At 37.1% G+C, this 16,782-nt stretch overlaps 2 protein-coding genes across 4 annotated transcripts; both read right to left on the reverse strand.

The window, feature by feature from the left end:
* On the reverse strand, positions 1-3,460 carry LOC147856342 (ACT domain-containing protein ACR3-like). Of its 3 annotated transcripts, none has more exons than XM_087329234.1 (8): positions 3,442-3,460; positions 3,208-3,271; positions 2,698-2,743; positions 2,452-2,566; positions 2,297-2,364; positions 1,287-1,901; positions 1,032-1,136; positions 1-712 (listed from the first exon to the last, which is right to left on the reverse strand). In XM_087329234.1, the coding sequence occupies exons 2-8, from the start codon at positions 3,267-3,269 to the stop codon at positions 365-367; spliced, it is 1,359 nt and encodes a 452-aa protein (XP_087185360.1). In that variant the 5' UTR covers positions 3,270-3,271; positions 3,442-3,460; the 3' UTR covers positions 1-364. The 3 variants fall into 3 exon arrangements, with proteins under 3 accessions (XP_087185360.1, XP_087185361.1, XP_087185359.1); XM_087329235.1 differs by lacking the exon at positions 3,442-3,460 and having other exon boundaries at positions 1,287-1,729; positions 1,823-1,901; positions 3,208-3,362; XM_087329233.1 differs by lacking the exon at positions 3,442-3,460 and having other exon boundaries at positions 3,208-3,361.
* Positions 3,461-8,741: 5,281 nt separating this feature from the next.
* Positions 8,742-15,694, reverse strand: LOC147856343 (uncharacterized). The gene is made up of 3 exons (XM_087329248.1): positions 14,604-15,694; positions 9,937-10,124; positions 8,742-9,735 (listed from the first exon to the last, which is right to left on the reverse strand). Exons 1-3 carry the CDS (start codon positions 15,619-15,621, stop codon positions 9,100-9,102), a joined length of 1,842 nt encoding a protein of 613 aa, XP_087185374.1. The 5' UTR covers positions 15,622-15,694; the 3' UTR covers positions 8,742-9,099.
* Between the last annotated feature and the right edge of the window lie 1,088 nt (positions 15,695-16,782).

Raw genomic sequence — 16,782 nt, forward strand, 5'->3', positions numbered from 1 at the left:
GACAGAAAACAGGCTTGGATGATGCCCCTTCTCAGAAATCCCAAATAAAATGAGCATAAAATACAACTGATGCCACATGCAAGTGTACATGCATGTGAATAGCATCAAGCAGATGATTTCCATTAGCACAATAAGCATTTTGATTCATCTTCAGCATGGACGATAACTATTTCACTACCTCATATACAATAGTATGTCACAAGCTACTACACTCTTGGATTAGGAAACAGTGGAATAGAGTGTGTGGTAGTTGAATCAGAGCATATGGGGTCAAACATGAATTAGCACGTTGGATCGAACCTCGAAGCTTATATATGTACTGGGTAGCATCTTATACAGCATCGAAGAACCCACTAAGGAAACACTACTCAACCACACTAAGATTAGATGAGAGGCGCTCCCATTGAGATTTTAGAAGATTTCCAATGGAGAAAACTGGTCTATCCCCACCGTTGCTAGAATAACCCCTATCAAATTTTGGCACTTCTTTGACAGATAATGTCTGTCTCCCTATCTTATTTCGGATAGCTTCAATTGTTTTCATGTCTACAAGAGCTCCTGATACATCGGTCACATAGAATGTGTCAACTGCTTTGTTACCTTGAGTGCTTATACTCGCTTGTGTCACTGACAACCCATTCTCTCGGAAAATGCGTGTAACCTCAGAAAGCAAACCAGATTTATTTCTGGCCAACAGCTCAAGCTTTATACCCTGTTGCAAATTTGCAAGCAGAAAATTCGTCAAGTGATAACCATTAATGCCTTTTTAAAGGAAAAAGAAGACATAGTAGTTCAATAAGCTTATTCATTTAGTCATGATTGTATCTAGTAGGTCATGAGATTAAGTTCTTGTGTTTGCCTCATAATCTATGTTTATGTGCAGCATTTGCCTTTCTCTTGCACAGTAAGCATTTGTAACTATTTAGTAATCTCACCAATTCATGCATCCCCGCTTTTCCACTCATTTGCAATGACTCAATTCTCTTAATTAGACACAATAAATTGTATAAGCAAATGCAATTGTAATTTACCTGAGCAGCCCTTCTTTCGATGGCCGCCTCGAGACACCGGATAACTTTCTGCTTCTCACCCTCTGTATCTAATGTGCGACCATCCATGTGTCGGATATAGTACTCCTATACGAGAGAAGAATTCATATGTCAGTTTCCTCTAAAAGATAACAATATTAAGTTGCTTTTGTATTATGTCACATAGCCAGCCCCAGCATGACATACCATGACATGCCATGAGAAGGAAAAAACCAAAAAATTGACCCTTGTATATACCTGGATAGCCTTAGGCCCCTCTGAATCTATCGTCCCATGGAAAACAACATATTGCATGTCAGTGAGAGTGCAAACAGTATCAAATACCAACTTTGGACGATCTTTGCATCGGATGTTGACCACGGAATAGTCTTTCTCTTTGCAATTCTCAATTGTGATATGTGGTCTTATGCTTCTATCTCCTTTTGAGACGAGACTAGGGTTGTTTTCATAGTCCCTATCCGCAAACATCATTTGATGTAGCCTTCTATCGGTGTGAGTCAGACCAACCGAAAAATCAGTTTTTACTCGCTTCCTATCTTCAGATACTTCAAGCACATTGCAAAGTTGTTCTTTCATTATTGAAAGCTTCTCCATATCCTCAATGGGACCAAGACGAGTATCATCCGCAACATACACAACACAAGCTAACCTTCCATTGTGTGTCCACATCTCTCCACCAACTATATTGCATTTAAGATTTGTGAGCACGGCAAATATTTCAGATAGTACTCCCGGACGATCTGAACCAGTCATCTCTATAGCTGTATGCTGACCCATTGATTGTATACCTACTGTTCGGCCCAAACATGTCCGGACTTCAGGATTTGTCGATGACCTTTTTGCTCCCAAAGACTGCCAGAAATAAGTTTCAATGTATGCAGAATTAGTTACATGATGAGTTCGTAATATTTTTTGGAGTTTTTTGCACTATATTATGCCTAAATCTTACATGGGGAAATGCCATGAAGGAAAAGCCTAGGCATGACCTATGAACACCAAGGATAACATTGGCAAGTCAAGCAAACAATAACACTTGGTTGTGATAGAGATCCTCATTCTTAAGGAAACCTTGCTACCACATGAAAGAGTTTTGCAAGGACGAGTTTTTCTAAAGAGAAACTTCAAGGAAAACTCATGATATGTGTTCACTCCCATGATGCACATGATGGGGCTGGAAGCAGACACTTAACCACTAAACAACTGTGATAGAGTTAGTAGTGACTAGGATGGAAAAGGAAGAATCAAACCTGTTGTATGTACTCGATCACACGTTCATCAGTAAGTTTCCGCCCAAGTTGATCATTGACATGGAAGACTGGTTTGAAAAATGAAACAGTTAGTAAACAAAACCCTAATCTTTTTTCTAAGGGAACAACAAAAGAGAAAAGACAAGGTTTCAGACCATCCATAAACCAGCCACCATCAGAGGATATGTATGCCTTGGATATAGTGAGATCAAGATCCGTTAGTACTTGTACAACTTCTAGCAAAATTCCGTGTTTGTTCGCACTGTCAACCTGGTGGACACAAACATTAATCTCTACATGTTACATTACATCATCACATCATTATCAAGAAGATAGAAACAAGCAATTGATGAGTGCTGGAGCAAGTCTCTCATGGAATGAATGGTCAGGGATAAGTGTACCTTAATCAAAGAGAATTTATCTGACGATTCATTGTCTATTACCACCCTGCCAGAAAACAATGAGTGCACCATTTAGTTAATTGGTTTTCGGTCTTTTGCAATATAGAAACCGAAACAGAAATCATCCCGGATGAGACAAATAAAAAATATACAAGCATACTTACTCGGATAGACAATCACAAGTAGCACATAATAAACTACCAAAGAATATTATATGTGCGCATTCATTCACACCATATCTTTCTCATCTATCATTTCAGACATGGATAGACGGTAAAATAACTACTACAAAATAAACTTCCATAGAATTTGATCTTTTATATGCATAACATTTCTAAATTTTCTGGTTTTAATCTAAGCCACAGCTTTGTTATCCCTCATTGTAAGAACAACAACGACATAAGCATGCTAATATTCACATATAATCAAGCGAATTAAAGATAAACCACGGATTTTCTGCAAAACTTGGAACATAATTTTCAAAACAGCCGATTTGTACTGGAAACGTACTTGGGCGGATGAATTCGTTGACTGAGTGTCTCGTACTCAGGATCAAAATAAGGCCATTCCATAACTGTACAGAAAACAGAACTTGACATAAGAACTTTGCTCTGTTTAGGGTCTAAGATCAGGAAAAAAGAAAGAGCATAAAATGTTAAAAAGTGTGAAACTTCACAGTAAGCGCAGTCTTATTCTTCTTCACGCACAGACATAGAAGAAGCACAAGCTTGGAAAGATCACAACCTCAAAAAAAGATTCCAAGTCTGGAATATGGAACAGAGCAAATGGGCAGAGTTGAGGGTCAGGGAGGCCTTTGCCGGTTTTGTTGAAGATGCTAAGACCAGAGAGAGAGAGAGAGAGAGAGAGAGAGAATTTGGCTATGGTGTAAGGCTGAGAGAGAGAGAGAGAGAGAAGACCAGAGAGAAACAGAGACAGTGTTAGCTAAGAGAAAAAGAGAAGGTGGGGGAGGACACGAGTTTTTATCTGGTTACATAAGGTATCCATGATGGATCCAATAATAAAATATTAATGTGTGGGTGTGACACTCTGTATGTATGGTCACATGGATCTCTCTCTCTATACATATGTATATGTATGTATATGTATGTATGTATGTATGTGTGTGTGTATGTATGTATGTATGTATGTGTGTGTGTGTGTATGTATGTATGTATGTATGTATGTATGTATGTATGTATGTATGTATGTATGTATGTATGTGTGTGTGTATGTATGTATGTATGTATGTATGTATGTATGTATACATATGTATGTGTGTATGATGTATACATATGTATGTGTGTATGATGTATGTATGTATGTATGTATGTATGTATGTATGTATATGTATGTATGTATGTATGTATGTATATGTATGTATGTATGTATGTATGTATGTATGTATGTATGTATGTATGTATGTATGTATGATGTATGTATGTATGTGTGTATATGTGTGTATGTATGTATGTGTTTGCTATCTTGTTATCCCTTCGGCTCAATGCCTAATATCGCCAATGATATGGCATCAAGTGTCCACGATATGGTTTTAGGTGTTTTATAGATCACGAATTGATATGGCATCATGTGTGTTTTCAAGATCACCGACGATATAGCATGTGTGTTCAAGATCGCCAACGATATGGTATCATGTGTTCGAGATCGCCTACCATAAGTCCTCGTTTGTCCGATATCACCCAACGATATGGCACCTTGTGTGTAAAGACTACCAACCCTATGGCACTATGACCGAGATCACTTGACGATATGGTGTCGTGTGTTTGAGATTGTAGACAATATGCATTACATCACGAAGCATTTTGACCTCTCCTCACTCCTATGGGTAAGCTTTGCCCAACGATATCACCCAACGATATGGCACCTTATGTGTAAAGACCACCAACCCTATGGCATTGTGTTAGAGATCACTTGATTATATGGCGTCATGTGTTTGAGATTGTAGACAACATGTATTACATCACGAAGCATTTTGACCTCTCCTCACTCCTATGGGTAAGCTTCGCTTTACCCAAATCACATTTTTGTAGTTCAATTCACTTCATCATGCCAATCTTGTGTTCAATTCAAACTAACAACTGATTACTCTACATGTTCCAGCCTCTAAACTATGCTTTATCGTTGAATGCATCATGCTTGGATCTCTCAGTGTAATGATTGATTAAACTTACTATCAACGATTATATGTGATCACATCTACAATAATACTAGTAAGCATAAAGTTTGTTGTATGATAGAGTAGTGGTATGATGCTCGATATAGACTTATTGTTGTCATTGTATATGATGTAGCATCAAATGACGTTGTAATATTGGATCGAAGGTGTTGTGGTCTCCAACCTAATTTTTTGGGATAAAAGGCCTCGCGCTTTGCCACTTGTAGACTCTGACATTAAGAAAATACATAAACCACATGTGGCTGCATCATTTGCACCAACACATGACACTGCTAATATGCTCTTTTGTCGTGTTTTTTGCCTTCTAAGGATGTTAAAATCTCTCTCTCTCTCTCTCTCTCTCTCTCTCTCCCATCGATTGTATCTATCATAAAAGTAGGTTTTAAAACTGTCAAGTAGGAGCATAGTCTTCATTGTGTCAAAAAGTTGGTCTTGTAAAATTGCCTACTAAAATCAAAATCCTATCAAGTGGAGGGGCTCCCATTTTTTAGGTGGGTAAAAGGAAGTAGCCCGCTTTTTATTGTTGAATAATATATGAGGCTCTCCTTCATTTCAAGGTGGGTCCTAACCCTTCTCATTTCTAAACTCCTTATGCTTGTTAAATTGCACGCCCCACTATGATAATGATCCTTTCCATTTTGCTAGCATTGCTCTAGTGAATGCAACGTTTACGTGGAATATTACACTCACCATGAGTTTCTCTTTCACATTCCCTCTCTTCATTATTACATATATATCATTTCCTTATAAATGATAATGTCCTCTACTTAAGAGACATGTTCCCTAATTAATAATAGTCGTATCTTAGAATCTATTATGGATACAATTTTGCTAATGTGGTTGATGTATCACGTTTCTAGTTCAATTTAGAGTTGTACACAACATTATTGTCCTTGATATGAGGCATTTCTTATTAAGTATTTGTGTATTCTTGATATGATGACTTTAATCTTCCTCGCAAGATTTTGGATGTTGTTAAGTGTGTGGGAATGAGAATACAACGAAGTCCATTCTGGATTGATGTAAATGGAGCCATCAACAATCAAGATGTCATCTTTAATCATTATTTCCAATGTGATGCACCTATTAGCCTCACGACACCATTACTGTTTTCAACCCTTTTTCGATAATTATGTTCAAAATCAAGATTATACTATAGCACATATATAGATCAAGTATGGATTGATCAAACTCGTGGTTTGGGTTGTAACACATGTTTTGTACGAGGTCATATAGTCGTAATTTTGGATGCAACTTGGACTTACTTTTTCAATATTTAGGCTTTCGAAAATGCACTTGTAAACCCAAAAATTTTAGAGCAACTTGTTAGTGCCTCTACACCATTATGTTTGAGTATTATCAAAAGAAGAATGGTAGTACATCCTAAAGTAACAATCATGTCAGGTGTGGCTTGTTGTATATCCTAGGCATTTTAGAACTTGCCATGAATGTTTAGAGAGTTGTCACATTGAGATTATTACCGAATCCCAATTGAGATTTTATGTCCATAGGTTTATAAAATCCCAATTGAGATGAGTATAAAATGCATTATAAACCCCAATTAAGATACATATAGTCACGTAGAGCTATACTATATAATGTGCAAGGATGTTGTGGAATTATTGTGACCAATAACTTTTTGATGCACATAAGGATATTTTATTCTATCAAGAGAGACATTAGGTGCAATAGTAAGGCCAAGGAACCATGATTGTCGATTCCTATTCCAAGTTAGCATTATTCCTTTTTGGTAAATTAAAGTTCGAGAAAAGTGGAAATTTTATTTCGGTGGATTACATCCACTCGAACCTAGAAAAGAAAGCATGGAAAACATAAGTCATAAGTGATTGTATTTATTGTTACCCATTGTTGTGACAATGGAAAGTGATGAAATAGGCCATGGCCCATATTGAATTTTGGAATACTTGAGTAATGGGGCCACACATTGAGTTGTGTGTACATTATTTATCGTATCATACAAATTGTATTATAGGGAGAGATTAATGTTTACTAGAGGCCAAAACGAACCTATGAGACAAATCCTAATTACAAATATGGGTGAATTCATGTCATCCATATTATAAGCTCTGAGTGCATAACTAATATGCATGAGAGTAGTGAGTAGTGATAACTAGACTTTGTATCCAAGGTTTGTTGGTGTGGTGAAATGGCGTTATGAAGAAGGTTAATAAGTGCATGTGGATGACCTTGCATAGATTTGACCTGGTGAGCAATGATCTTGTTAAATGAATAACTTTAAGGACCAAGGGAGGATAGTTGGGGAAACTAGTTATCCTCGGACTTGTGGCACATGGGGATGCATGGCGGTCCTAGGAGCCTTAAGAGTTGGGATATATAAAGGGGACTAACTACCTGCATCATCTTGAGACTCTATTGGTAGACAAACCTTCCTCTTTTCGGATCTATTCATATCAACATCCAAGTCATAACATAAGGTAACATTTAGTGGTATGAGACATCAATGGTATTTTAAGTGCATCTCTCGTTCTTCAATTGAGGGTGGCTCAGTTTGGTTAAGCACCCTTCAAACATTATTTTCTTAATCTAAATATTTATTTCTTATCATCAATATTGATCCATAGTATATGGCATCTCAATGACATCTCAAGATGTCATAATGAAGGGCATCTAGTGTCCTTTATATTGACTGTCTCAAGACCACCACATAATCCCATGTGTCATAGTCCTTATGGATTTTTCCGAAGTCCTAAGATAACTAATTTCCAACCCATTCTACCCTTAAACCATTAACATTAGCTTTAGATTTGATCTCTAATGTTATCTGTACAATAGAGTCTCACGATTTGGTGATTGTATGATGATATGTCTTGGCCATCTCTATGGAAAGTGGCTCCCTTGGTGTGACTTGAAACCTTTTATTTATGGAATTGCATGATATCTTTTCACAATGACTTTTCCATTTTATCATGAGGTGTACAATATCTGAAGGGTGGCAAGGTCTCAATATTGAGCCCGTAATTGTTGAGACGCTTTAAGAATATGATGGTCCTTTTTCATGTTTTTTTGTCCCCATTTTCTTTGATGTTCCAAAAGTCTTACATGTAATTATTTGAGGTGGCATGGCTGTAATCCAATTGATGAGGTTCATTGTCTAGAATAAGGCGTCCGCCGTCTACCATCATGGAAGTGATCCCAACTCAACATGGATTACCTTTTGTTATAAGCATAGCCCTGCTAAGCAATTTTAAAGGTAAAGGTAAGATAGTCAAAACCAATCCTCCTAGGATTGGGACACCCATATGAACCTATGACACGAGGGAACATACGGTGGTTTGGGATCCATAGGTGTTGAGTTATACAAAGGAGACTAGCTACCCCATCCATTATGGTATCCTTGGAAGTTGGTGGTGCATATTGCAAGGATTTCAGTTCATGCGTAAACTCTGCACTTCATTAATATTTTTATCCTCAAAGTTTTCTATTCCAAAATGTTCCTTTTATGATGTATTGCGTACTTGCATATCTACCTTTCATACCCTCTTCATTTTCGTGTGCCAGCTCTAGTTCGCAACATTTCACTTCATTTCTCCAAGAAATTTACTCCAAATACCCTTATATTTTAATTATATCAGATCTCATGTTAATGTTGAATTTCATATATTTTACCTCTCAAAATGAAACGAGTCTCCATTTGAAAATAGCTATCCTACTTCATAGATATTGGGTTGTAAATAACAAATACTTATGCCCACTAAACTCAGCTCTCAAAATCAATGATGACATTCACGAATAGAAAACAATATTATTGTTCATACACAATCTTTGGATGAACATCTATTTAAGCTAGTAGAGGCAATTTGCTGGATCGGATAAAGTATATAATAAATAATACACTGATGCTAAGCAGCAAATCAATGAACACATAAGAAACTTCATCACTGTAGCACAGATTATAGAGCAATCTGTATATGATGTAAATTTTGGTCAAAAGACACAAAATTGAGAAAGTTGTGAATCAAGCCACTAAACAATCTGGCAAATCCAGAAAAAACAAAAACAAAAACAAAGGTCACACAAGCTTCTTGCATGTAACCTTTGATGAAGGTGAGAATGTATATACAAGGCAATATAGTGAGGAAAATATGCATACAGCTAGCTGTATATCATAAAATACTATGTTAATCAGAATAGTAAAACTTTAAAAACAGCAGTTGAAAATAACAATATTATGCACTGACAACATCATCGTCTTCAAGTGTAGACCAATCGCTAGATTCACTTCTGGTGTGCTTTCGACCCTCTTGGGCAAAATGAGCATGAGAAGTCTGTGAAGAACCAGGATTATTGGGTTTAAGCTTTCCCATGCTATCGTCTGAAACATTATTATCTAGCTCAACCCAGCCCATTGACCTTTTGCTTTCCATACTTTTTGTGGTGGAATCATCATCATCATCATTGTCTTCCAGATCACTGAAAGATACATCGTCTTCATTCACTAGTCCAGCAACACCTAGGTGGATATGAGGTGAGGGTTGCTCATCAAGCCATCTATCTGCATCTGCTTCTTCATCTACATAAGGTGGTGGGGCTAGTTTTACAGTGTTTGCTAAAACAGCCTTATTTTGGACCTCTTCTCCAGAATCACTTACTAAACCAGAAGTTTCAGACTTATCTTTATTAGGTCTAATTTCCTCAACAAATTCCTTTGCAGGAACTTCTGTGGCAGATTGTAAAGAAACAATTTTGAAGGAACTAGCAGCCCCAGAAGATTCATTGTTCTCGTCCATTTCATGTCCAAGTTTAGTGCCTGATGATTCTTCTTTCTGCAATTTGTGAAGAAGCGCAGCCCGCGCTTCCATAATCTGCAATTAAGATTCAGTTAGGGAAAACGGAAGGAAATGAAGATTGCAAGAAAGCATATAGCTTTATAAGACCAGGATATTCAGGGCTTATTGATTTAATGTGTAAATGCAACTAAATGAGAGATATGAAAAACATGGATCATAAAAGACAGTGCAAATCTCACTACCATAAAAGTTTGTCTGAACAAGCATAGATTTTACCTGAGGGGTCGACAGAAGTTCAGCATCGGTCTTATTCAGGCGAGAATGTAACAACACAAAATAGATTTTCCAAAACCGACCTTCGCTCATGTAATCTGGACATAACTCAATCCTTAATGCAGCGAGCCTTGGGGATGCAGACTCAACCTGAGAGACATGCTCTTTCTGGGTATTGGACATCTCAAATTCTGCGAACGCATTATCAAAGGCATAACACAGTTATTAACACAAAACTCGCAGCCAAAAGACTCACATATAAATGCATAAAATGCAACAAATACCAGATCATTTATATCTGAACCTTTTACTAGCATATTGTATTTTGAATTGGCAAAGTTTCTATGCATCCAAATTTGCACTATATCTAGGTCATGGGCGTGAGCATTGTGATCAGCATGGATGTGTGAATACAAATGTGTTGCAATATCATATCTTCAATCCCCACCTAGGCCAGACTGAGTTGCAGGATTGACAAAATAAAGTGGAGATCGCAAGAATTTCTATGTACCAACACAGGCATTCCTAATTTGTCCTCATGAGATCAAATGGCAGAGAATATGGATTATAGATAAAGGTAAGGAGCCAAAAGTATCAATAGGTTCTTTCAGTAAAGATCACATTAAAGCTACTCAGGCAAGTATGTACAATGGATAACAAAAACAAATTGTAGGATGATGGTTTAAAGGTTGAGTGTTCAAACCACCCCTCGGTAATGACAGAAAAACGAAATTATTTGAAATTGAACATAGCGATCTGAAAGGCCAGAATATTAAAGCAAACCTCCAAGGAGCTCAAACGCTCCTATTCATGAACAAATTACAGAACATATTGGTTCCAAACTGGTGCCCTTTCAGTGTTCTTTAAATACTAACAGAAGATACTAGAATTTGCTACTGTTCTAATTGTTCAGCCTTGTTATTAGCTATTTTCCTTCCCACAAAAGCTAAAGCCAATTTCTCTCAACCAAGATGGGAGCATCAGGTGTGCCCAGTCGGGTTGGTTTTTCACTTGCGAATCGCAACGCGACTACACGCTTGGATTTCGTTACTACATCAGGGGTTACACCACACACTGCTTGCCGTAGAACAGACAATGGGTTCATATTCCTCTTTTATCTAATCTGTGAACTGCCATAAAACTTACAAATCCTTTTGGACTTACAAGTGTTGTCATTGCACAACTACCAAAACACTGTTAAAAACATTCCATCTATATATCTGCCATTGCATCTTGATTATTTGGCAATTCACGCACATCCGTGTGACAAAATGCGGATATATTTTTCAACTGTTCATGCCCTTCTCATTTGCAGAGGGCCTTGTATGACATAATCGAAGAGATCAGGTGATGCCCATGCAGCAAAATCGGACGGAATATCATCATGCGATGTAAGTACATTGAGTAGAGGTAATCACGATACTTGGCAAAAATTTATCATGCAATCTACTGAAAATGGATCTAGAGTCAAGTATCAATATATGTTTACACCAATGTTACTTGGAAGATGTTTAGGAAGAGGCCCACATGGGATTCCTAAGACACAGATATGGGCCAAAATTCCTGAAACATTTGACCTCTCTAATACTGTCAGCACAACATTTGAGGTAACAAATGCCAATAAGACATTTAATAATATTCTACTGTTTTTTTACCATTTAATATGTTTATGTTTTTTGCCAGTCGACTCTTACGTCTCTAATTGAGACAATTACAACTTTAAATTTCTAATTCTTCACTGCTAAATTATTCATCTGCTCTATGTTATTTATGAGTATTCTTAATTATGTGCTTAATGCTAGTTTCATTTTATTAGGAGCCTATACATTGACCAAGAATATATAGGCAATTTAAAAATGAATAAGAATGCTTTTCAGAATTCTAATGTGTAAAAGCATATTTTAGTGATTTTCACTTCGTCTTATTTCCTTCAAGGGCATTAACCTCAAGCCTCACTCTAATAACTATCACCGCACCCCAGACCACCCCACAATAGTCCACATCCCCACCTCACCATCTGTGAACAAGATCCCATGTTACTATGCCTCTCAAAACCAGCAAGTCCCCTGCTTAATAATAAGCAGCAGTAAAATAATGTTATCTGTTTGTACGGTTAATATTTATAAAAAATATATTTAAATGCTTGCTTATGTATGTGTGTATGTTATTTGCATGCCAACATGCCATTTCCATAATTATGATTTACATTATCTTGCTGATGGTGGATAGCAGAAACTCAAGCTCAAGATCTGAAGATTCAGGGAAATGTTACTGTCAATAGAAACAGCACAATGGAAGCATTATGAGAACACCATCTAGTACAAAAAGCTATTGGAATACTAATGGTTTACATGCCATTTCCATAATTATGATTTATATTATCCTAGTGATGGTGAATATCAGAAGCTCAAGCTCAAGATCTGAAGATTCAGAGAAATGTAACTGTCGATAGAAACCCCCCAATGGAAGCACTATGAGAAAAGTGTTGAGTACAAAACCTATTGGAATACTAAGAGCAAAAACAGAGAAAAAAAACTAACATATTTTGCTAATGGTTATAGAAAAGAAAATGTTTAAGAGATCGATCTACCCTAAAGAACTACGCAATGTGATACGGAATTGAAGTTAAAGGAGAGGAGTCAAGGGTTAGCCATTCATGGCTAAAGGTAAGACACACTTGATGACGATGACTACATAAGGCTGCCTCTACATGGGCATTGGTATTGTTCTTGATTAAATCAATGCAAATAGTGTCATATTTGGCGCCTCTACCTTAAAATAGCCAGTTATATGATTTACAATGGATCAAATCCTCTAGGGGAATCAATGCATTTAATTGTCCTTCCTCCCTTACTTCTATAGTTTTTCGAATTGGGGTGGGGGTGTCACTATTGTTTTCTTGAGATTCTTTTAAATTTTGGGGACATATTGTTTCCAACTCCAGATAGCATAACTAGCAATGGGCCCGGTTTCAGCTCAAACCGAACCGAACCATTAAGCCATGGTTTATCGGTTCCAAAATAATTTAATGGTTTGGTTTGGATTATAAATAAACGGTTCAGTTTTAGTTCAGTTTGGTTCTAAAACTCAAGTTTATTGGTTTATAGGTTTGGTTTAAAGGTTTTTGGTGAACGTTTTTTCCCCCCTTAATGAATTTAACTTAAATGCTTATTTAATTTTTTGGTTTAATAAATGTTTTCTTATTGATTTAATAAATTTAACGTAAATGTTTATTTAATTTAATGTATTTTTGTTTATTTAGTTTTTTCATTAGTTTGACTTAAGTGGTTAGGTTTAAATTTTTTATTCAATGGTTCAGTTTGGTTTCAACTTTTCCATAAACGATTTTGGTTTAAATGGTTTGGTTTACCTTTTCTTAAACGGTTTGGTTTAAATCACTTGAGAGTTCCTAAACGGTTTGTTTTGGTTTTTGTTTTATATAAATGGCTCGGTTTGGTTTGGATTGATTTGGTTTCAAGGCAAAGAAAGCGAACCAAACCGGGCCCATTGCTAAGCATAACCCACTCGGGCATATTCTTGATTGAAATATAGTTCATTTCTTTGCTAGTTCCTTGATCAAGTATATATGTACATAACATCGAGTAACTATTTTGTCACAAAATTTGAATGGTAGCTTGGCACAATTAATCATAGTTTGAACCCTATCACACAATATCATAGTTCACACCCTATAGAATGTCAATGTTCACACCCTACCAAGCAAGATAACAACTTTCTGTTGAAGAAAGAAAGAAACAATACATATCTTTTTTTTCTTTGACAAAATATTTTCTATGAATTGAGCCAGACTGATTGCAGTGAGTCACACAACAACCCTATCAAAATATTTCAGAATATAATTCGCATAGTTTAGCTACCTTCCTAACTCCTCTGAAGTCTTCGTCTGAGAATTCCCGACTAAAGCATCGGTAATCCAATAAACCTTCTTTTTTTAAAACCTCATACAATGAGCAATGATGGTAACTGAAGGTGCAGAAAAATGGAGTAACAAAGAATGTGCTTGACAGTTCATGGTACTTGATGCAATGAGATGAGCTGCATTATAGACGATCTCTATAGCAATGATACACTGAAGATACCCTATATATACAACAATTTGATGTGCATTATGAAGGCCGGATGGATATGAAAATTATTCATTTACAATTTTGATGTGCATTATGAAGGTCGGATGTATATGAACACGCCTCAAGAACTTACAAATAGCACTGATAAAGTGGCACATTTGAACAAGATCTTATCTAAGCAAGTGAAGGGAGACCCTAACCCTGGAACATAATGTGGGGCTACCTTTACACTTGCAGAGCTAGTACTACCTTGTGCATTTATATAGGTCTTTAGGGCAAAAGATTTCCTTTGACACCATTCCCATTCACACCCCCTTATATCAGCGATTGTTCACATATAGCACTAATTTTCTCGACAGTAAACCTGTTTTAGACATTATCTTTCTGAGCCATGTGGAAAATCTGAATAATCTAAAAGAGACCAATTTAAGTGACTACTTTGTAACCCCAAGACCTAAAAAGTCCGTGGACACAAATTCAATTTTTTTAAAGACTCGCTCAAGGTCAAACAGTAGTAAAAAACTTCTATGCAAAAAACAGTTATTTTTATCACTAAGACTGGTAAAGTTCATAGAAACATACCATCTTCATCATCTTCTTCAGTAAAGAGGGGGAAATCCAACCAAGTTTCAGGATGCATAGAAATATTTCTTGCAAATGTTAGCACCTCATCTGTAACTCCAACAGGTTGGAGAAGGTTTTCCTTCCTATGTATATCCTTCTCATCATCAGAATCCAAACTGATTGGAAAAAGATTCGATGCAAACTTGGAGATGCCACTTATTCCAGATTCCAGTGAAGGATGAGAAACTGCATGGCCATTGAGATCTGAAGAATCACCAATATCATCATCTTCTTCTTCTTCTTCTTCCTCCACTACATCTGAACCTGAATCGACCATCTTCCTACTCCAACCTTCCATTTTGTCATCCTGAAGAATACTGCTCAGCAATGGCCGAAAAAGGGTATTAAATCCTGGGAGCTTTATCAAAGAACTCTCTGAATTAACATTATTCTCATCACTGTAGTCGTTGTCATCATCACCTCCATCAATTTCATCCAGATGTTTGGCAAGGTCGTCATCTCTCTCAATTTCATCCCTAACCACTTTCAAGATCCTTGAAAAACTAGTAGCAACGCTACCTTTGAGTTCAGCGAGATCCTTGCCTATGCCTGTGAAGACATCTTCAGAGCTTTGATGAGGTAAAAGCTTCACCTTTTCTGTCTCCGAACCCTCAGCCTCATTGAGGCTTTCTTGAAACGAACCTTTAAAATCAACATCGACAAGCTCGTGGGAGAAGGATTGTTCACCTGAAGAAGCGATCTGTGAAGGATGAGATTGCAGGCGTCCATCTGATGAAGGCGATTCCAAATCTTCCTGGGTGTCTATTTCCGTGTTTTGTACTTTGTTGCTTTCTTCATGTATGTTCTCAGGGGGGGGTGCGAGGAAGGAGGCGACGCCCCATAGCTGGCGAGTGAAGGATTTCGTGAGGAGCGAGAGATCTTCCTTCACGCCTTTGCCATGGTTCTGCTCCTCCTCGTCGCCGCTTTCCTCTTCTGTGCCGTGATCCTGCGAGAATCGGTTCGAGAACCAAGACATGGATACGCTGAGAAACGACAAATGAAGAAGAAGGAGACGGAGAAGAAGAAGAAGAAGAAGAAGACGAAGGAGAAAGAGAAGGAAGAGAAAGATAGAGGAGATGATGATGAAAATTCTTTCGTTTTTTTTATTTCTTAATTCATTACTTTTTTACCTTTTACTTTCTTTTCTATTTTCCATTTTTTCTCTATTCTTATTTTTTGGCCTTTCCTTTTGTCGATCGATTAATGTTGTTCCACCTCCCCTGCTATTATTCTCATTCATTTTTACTATAAGAGTTTTAACGGAATCCAGATAAACAAAAGAGGTGCTACTAGATCTAAAGTGTAGCCCAAACTCGGTTTTCCATTCTTTCTGACTCTCCGGAGTAGTCGGGTCGAACACACGAGGAATTTGTAACCAAATCGGAAACACGAGAATGAGTCCATGGATTAAGGGTGCTTAACCATACTCGCTAGAACCCTCGTGTGAAGGACACGAGACCAAATGAAATATTAGTGATGCCCCATACCAATGTTGTTATCTTGGTAGTTGGATAACAGATTTGAAGCAAGAGAGCTTAGGCACACAAATGGAGTCTTGACAACACCACCTAAAGCTCCTAGATGACCACGTGTTCCCATATGTCATAGGTCCATATGGGTTTGCCTCGGATCCTGGGATAACTAGTTTCCCAATTATCCTACCCATATCCGATTAAACTTATATTTAGCATCGGTCCTTAAGGTTATGCGTATAATATTCTCCAAGAAACATAAGAAGAGTTTCTCGTTCACATTAATAATTTGTATTAGCTAATAATCTATAAATTCCAATCAATGTACTAAACAACAAGATCCATACGCATATTGACACATCTCAACCACCAAGTTAAGCACTTTATATTAAAGGAAAGGGGTCACGTGGGCTTCGATGGGAAACTCATTGTCTCACAACGCAACCCTTCAATAAGTTTCTATTTCTTCCTTTCGACACTAATACATCTTCTATGTTTCCCATCCAAAAAAACATAAACATGCATTTTGGCAAACATTTTAGTGCATTCACATAGTTTGACTTTATTTTTTCTTAGATCAAAGCTTTCACTGCACGTATAGACCCAAGAGTTTCCATCCTCGAAAAAATGACATATAACCCCTTAATTATGCACACGTTAGCTTT

Source organism: Azolla caroliniana, unplaced genomic scaffold (assembly GCF_043228905.1).
Source record: "Azolla caroliniana isolate FFs.n. ecotype wild unplaced genomic scaffold, voAzoCaro1.0.p SCAF_13, whole genome shotgun sequence".
Lineage (NCBI taxonomy): Eukaryota > Viridiplantae > Streptophyta > Polypodiopsida > Salviniales > Salviniaceae > Azolla > Azolla caroliniana.

Coding starts and splice junctions, on each gene's coding strand:
- LOC147856342 (XM_087329233.1), bottom strand. CDS start 3,296: ATGTCAAGTTCTGTTTTCTGTACAGTTATGGAATGGCCTTATTTTGAT. Junction 2,744..3,207: donor CAACGAATTCATCCGCCCAA/GTACGTTTCCAG, acceptor GTTTTCTGGCAG/GGTGGTAATAGACAATGAAT. Junction 1,137..1,286: donor AGGGGCCTAAGGCTATCCAG/GTATATACAAGG, acceptor TCTCTCGTATAG/GAGTACTATATCCGACACAT.
- LOC147856343 (XM_087329248.1), bottom strand. CDS start 15,621: ATGTCTTGGTTCTCGAACCGATTCTCGCAGGATCACGGCACAGAAGAG. Junction 10,125..14,603: donor TGAAGAAGATGATGAAGATG/GTATGTTTCTAT, acceptor ATGCGTTCGCAG/AATTTGAGATGTCCAATACC. Junction 9,736..9,936: donor AACTTCTGTCGACCCCTCAG/GTAAAATCTATG, acceptor TCTTAATTGCAG/ATTATGGAAGCGCGGGCTGC.